This window comes from Nyctibius grandis, chromosome 24 (genome assembly GCF_013368605.1).
Source record: "Nyctibius grandis isolate bNycGra1 chromosome 24, bNycGra1.pri, whole genome shotgun sequence".
NCBI classification, from domain to species: domain Eukaryota; kingdom Metazoa; phylum Chordata; class Aves; order Nyctibiiformes; family Nyctibiidae; genus Nyctibius; species Nyctibius grandis.
This window is the reverse complement of record NC_090681.1, coordinates 6,329,928-6,335,175: the sequence shown is the minus strand read 5'-3', so window position 1 is coordinate 6,335,175 and position 5,248 is coordinate 6,329,928. Positions and strand designations below refer to the sequence as shown.

The 5,248-nt window shown below is 53.3% G+C and overlaps 1 protein-coding gene across 1 annotated transcript; it reads right to left on the bottom strand.

The window, feature by feature from the left end:
* Window positions 1–332: 332 nt before the first annotated feature.
* On the bottom strand, window positions 333–4,983 carry EDN2 (endothelin 2). Its single transcript, XM_068417991.1, has 5 exons — window positions 4,800–4,983; window positions 4,285–4,429; window positions 3,001–3,120; window positions 2,107–2,211; window positions 333–1,354 (listed from the first exon to the last, which is right to left on the bottom strand). Exons 1-5 carry the CDS (start codon window positions 4,861–4,863, stop codon window positions 1,243–1,245), a joined length of 546 nt encoding a protein of 181 aa, XP_068274092.1. The 5' UTR covers window positions 4,864–4,983; the 3' UTR covers window positions 333–1,242.
* Between the last annotated feature and the right edge of the window lie 265 nt (window positions 4,984–5,248).

Below are 5,248 nucleotides of genomic sequence, written 5' to 3'. Positions count from 1 at the left end.
TTTCTTCTAAAGCCATGCAGAGAGTGCTCTGCTCTCTTAGCAATCCTTTTCTCCACATCAATCCCACCTGGCTGCCCCTTGCCTAATGTATTATCTATTCAGGTTACACTTCTCATAGTGACATGCTATCCATATATACTGGTCATTTATTTAATACAGAGTCCAACTCAGAGACCTGATCTAAGCAAAGCAGCAAGCAAGCCTTTGCGTGCTATCTTCCCACCACCCATCTTCTCTGCCCCTAGCCTTTCCTCTCAGGCAGAGCTGAAAGAAAGCTGGGATGTTAGGTTAAGAGCTGGAAGTGCTCTACCCTGCTAAGGGTGTGTCTGAGGAGATGAGACAGATTCACAGCACTGAACTCATCCAAACTAGCAGCTCGGCTCCACCTCGGACCCAGTGGGGCTCCCTCCCCCAGGCTACGTGGGGCCGCATGCACAGGGCTCCTGCAGAATTATGGCTCCACTTCAGCCTCCCCATCCCTGCTGCTGCTGTGCCTGGTGGCAGGGGTCATGCTTGGATTTCATGCAAGCTCCGGGGTAAGCAAACTATCCTCCACTTAAACACTTAAGGACGGCCCTTCAGTGAATTTCTCAGCCAAAGAATGCCACTGACTACTCAGCTGGCTTTCAGGCTTCTAGATGATATATATTCTTTTAATAAAAAAAATGGGAGCTGTTTTACTGTGGGAGTCTCATTCACACGCACATCGCACCGTCTGACAAGTAAGAGAAAAAAAAGTGCGAAGGTGGGCTCAGGCAGGTCACGCTGGAGGCAGTTTATCCCTGCCAAACCACCTCTGGATGGGGCCAAGCTGGAACCATGCTCAAACATTGCTCAAAGGCAGAGCAGACCAGGCCAGTGATATGGGCTCAGTGCTGCCAGGTCCAGAACTGCACAGAGCCGTCTGGTTTGTAGTGATTCAACCGCCCAGCGTGGGCTAACCCTCTGCCTAGGACTTCCATGCAGAGTTAAGCTAGTACTCTACCAGCAAGACCCTTGTCTGATCCAAAAAGGCACAATTCAGCTCCACGACACATCTATGACTGTATAGAGAGAGAGTTTTCCCTTTACAACAGTCTCTGGAGTGTATGCAGTACTGGTTCACGCAACAGGAGCATGGAGACTTCCACTTCTTCCCCCTTCCACTTATGGCCTTTCCTTCAGCTCTAACTACCGACAGCGGAGTTAGTGGCATCCACAGGACTCCAAATTCTTCTGGTGAACTTGGTATGCACCTGCTTCTTATCTCTTCTTCTTCCAGATGTTTTTCTTCCAAGGCAAAACTGTTGGCTGTGCGTTCCTCTGAGAATGGTGATGATGCTTGCCGAACCGCAGACTGGAGACGGCAAGATCCCTGTAAACAGAAGAGACATGACATTCATTCTCCAGTCCATTTTCCTACCGCTCAGCAACAGCCTGTATTATATTTATCTACTTCTCGCGAAGTTTTTTTTGAGGCAGAAGACGGGGGAAGGAAGAGGTGCAATTTCTAGCTGCAGCTGCATTAAACCACAGCAGAGATCCATCTAGCCCCCTATCCCCTTTCCACCAGTGGCCAGTGGTAGAGGGTTCAAGGAGTTCTGCAGCAGGGCATGACTCAAGTGATGCTTCCTCAGATCTGCCTTTCAGAAATTGTTCCCATTGCATCTGATTTAACTGTCACAACTCCCTTTAACTCATTTACACTCCTGGAGCCCACAGTTTCTTCCAGCAGTGAGTTCCACAACTCACTGATGTGATGTGAGAAAAGCTACTTCCTTTGGTCCAAAGCTGCTGCCCAATCAATCATTTTCCTACACGATGCCGTCCCTCTCCTCCTTGTTGTGCATCATCCATTTGCCTGTCCCATATCAGAGCAACTTCCCACTCCAATCAAGAATTACATTTTATGTAATATTCCTCTAGTTTTGGAAGGATACAAGCAACCCTGGTTCCCTCAGCTGTTAGCCTTCAGTTCTGCAGAGAGCAGAAATAGTCAAGTCTACTCATTTAAAGGGAGACAAGAGGGGGGAGTCAGATCAAATCCAAACGGCAACTGCAGTCTGGGGTCACAACAGCAGAGTGCTCATGAGGGAAGTTCAGAGCAGGTTTAAGTGGCATGCTCACCTGAGAGCTCTCAGCAGGCTGTGATGGGAAGGCCTTGCACCACCACTTTGCGGAGACTTCATTGATGCTCCAGAACTCACTGGGAGCTTCAGATTCTGGAGGTACCTAATGAGCAAGAGGAGAGATGCATGAAGCACTCGTATCCAGCCATGCTATGGTAAGTACCAGGGGGAGTGTTGCTCTAACATCATCAGTGACAGACTGAGACAGTTGAATTCGTGTTCTTGAATGGTTAATTGCATCTATTTGAGAGCTATTTATAGCTCAGATTTACTTCTATCCTCTTCTATCCTCGCCTGATTCACAGACATGTTTAATCATTGGGGATTTTAACTATTGCCTTGGTATGAAATTAATGACAGATCTCTACAGTGACTTTGCTCCCCACAGTGTAAGCACTCCTATACCACTGGCTGAAGCAAGACAACTGAGAGCCCACGCGCACTATAAAAAGCGACATTTGACTTCCAAGTCCCAGCTCTCAGCAGTCCTATTCTCCTGCAGCCTCTCCCACCTGAGCCATGCAGAAGACACTGGTGTCCCAAAGCCTCACACCCTCTGCTTGTCCCTCTCCCAGCATGCTGCCAGCTCCTCCCTTCCCACCAGCGCACCCAGCACTTCCTCAGCCTCCTGGCAGCAGGAGGGATGGAGGTAACATTGCTTCATATCAGCTAGTAAAGAGACTATTGTACAACAAAAACACCCTAGTGACACTTTGCCAGGGCCTCTTGGGAGGGGTATGAAAGCCACTAGACAAGTTCCAGCTGTTTGCAAAGAGCTGCGCAGCCTTCCCCAGGGAGGCTGTAGAGTTACTCCAGCTCCTAAGCTTCTTCTGTCTGCTTGCACCCTCGCTGAGCAGCCCCCAGGGACATCCCCAGGACCCCCCTGACTTACCCAGGCTTCTCCTGGCAGAAGGCGGCACAGATGCTGTCCCTCGAGTACGAGCACTCGCACCTGCTGAGCGATCTCTTGCGCCGCCTTGGCGGGCTTCCCAAGCCATAGGGAGCGGTGTGTCTGTTAAAAACAAAAGAAATCAGCAATGCAACTAACTTTTTATTAGCCAACAGGTTTATAACACAGTCCTGGGAGGCAGCCAAGCCAGTGTCGGGATAATAAAAACCTCATCTATAGACATAAGGTGAAAAGGTCACCGATATGTCTAAGCCTTTAAACTCCAGGTCCTCTCCCACCTACTGTTTTCCCCACCCTACCCCTCCCAGGGAGATTGCCATGCCAATATGTGCTGGGTTGCAAGTGGAATTTTCTCTCCTTGTAGCAGCCCAGGCACCCGTGCAAGGGTCGCCACATGGGCTGGGCGAGCTGGCAGTTCATCTGGGTGGCAAAGCGCACAAGGAGCGTGTTTGCCCCAGTCCACCAGCCCCACCAGCAGCAAGCAGAGAGTTTCTCAAGCACAGAGATGTCAGGGCGTTCCCTTCCCCCTCCCCGTAGGATTTAATACACAGGACATAGTACGAATCAAGATGTCTTGGGGCCATAACAGGTTCTTCTGATCACAGCATGCTTTCAGAGCTGTTAGCACATTCCCGCTCCATCTTTGATCGCAATCTACTCTCCCAGAGGGTTTAGGATTGGCAGCGACTGCAACTATTCTCTGAGCAAGCAGTGAGTTGTAATTGCATGTTAGCAAGCATGATTATAACCACACCTGAGTACATGTGTTTTGCTACAGTGTGATGGCCATTGGTCTGAAACTGCTCGGAAAGCTGCTTTAGCATTCTTGAGGGCAGGACTTGGCAGCCACAGGACTTTAGTGCCAGCCCACCACTGTCTCATTAACAATAGTGGCAGGCAGCAGTCAGGGTTACAGTTCACAAGCGGGTAGAGTAACTTTCTGACTTGCAGCTACAACATCTTGGTGTTGCTTTTGGCTTGCGGAGGTGCAAATCTCAGAAAAAGATGAACCCATGAGGAGGCAGCACCCTGGGCTTTCACCCGCCTCCCCTGTGGGTTATGCTGAAACTCCTGAGCAGAAGCACAGCTTGCCCCTTTCTGCATGGTGGGAAGGACTGGACTTGCAATGCTCTCCAGAGCAGGTGCTACAAGAGCCTCACAGCACCGGGACCCTTTCTCACCTTCCTCTAACCTAACCCCATTCTCCATTAGAAAGCACAGTCACCTCCTCATCAAGAGAGCCACCCTCCCCACGTTCATGCTTACCCAGGTGTGTTGACCCAGATGATATCCAGGTGACAGAAGTAAATGCATTCCTTATCCAGCCAGCTGTTGCAGGAACAGCGCTTGCTCCGCGGGTGCGCAGCGCTGGCTGCGTCCAGGTGGGACTCCAGCGGAGGATGGCCCGTACCTGCAGCAGAAGGAGCAAGGGATGAGTTGCAGGCTCGGTGCAGCGTCGGTATGTCACCTCTGCAGTTACACCTCCGGTAAGGACTACGGCGATTTCAATGTCCAGGCAGTTTTACAGGAGGTGCAGCCTCGCCGATGAGGCTCGTAAAGGACTGGCATAACCCTGGCAGCTGCAGAGGCTACCCCCGCAGCAAGGGCACGGCAAAACCACCCTGCAACAACCCCCACCCCACAGCCAGCCTCTGGACAGACCCTGCGCACCTTCCGGCACCCCACGCAGCCCCACTCCCCCAGCCGAGGTGGCTCAGATGGGTCCCCCCGCCAAAGCAGGCACCCCCGGTGTGCCGAGCCCCCTCCAGCCCGGGGCTCACCATCTTCCAGGAGGGCGCAGAGGGCGAGCACCAGCAGCACGGCGCCGGCGGGGTGGCTGGGCATGGCGCGGGTCTCGCAGGCGTGGGGCTGGGATGGCTGGAGAGAGTTGGAGGCTTTGGGGGGGATTTTTCCTCCTTTTTTTCCTCCTTTTTCTTTTTTTTCCCTCCCGGCTCTCTCGCTGCTTCTCCGTGCGGTGCTGTAGCGGGAGCCGCCGCGATGCCTCTGGAGCCGGCGGGCGCCTGGCAGGTGCTTTATAGCCCCGCCGCCGCCGCGTCACGGCCCCGCTCCGCCCCGCCGCGTGGAGCGGCCGCGGGGGACACAAGCGGGCACGCGTGCGGGGGGCGGTGGCGTTCCGTGGGGCGGCCCCCCTGCCCCCCCTTCGTGGGTAGACCTTCCCTCTCCCGCGCCGCCCCGCCGTCCCGCCGCTTCTGTCCCCCCGCGCTGCCAG

Excerpts from the sequence above, each read along its gene's own strand:
- EDN2 (XM_068417991.1), bottom strand. The coding sequence starts at position 4,863 with ATGCCCAGCCACCCCGCCGGCGCCGTGCTGCTGGTGCTCGCCCTCTGC. Across the intron at positions 3,121-4,284 it reads ATCTGGGTCAACACACCTGG|ACACACCGCTCCCTATGGCT; the intron begins GTAAGCATGAAC and ends TGTTTTTAACAG. Across the intron at positions 1,355-2,106 it reads AGCCTGCTGAGAGCTCTCAG|GGATCTTGCCGTCTCCAGTC; the intron begins GTGAGCATGCCA and ends TTCTGTTTACAG.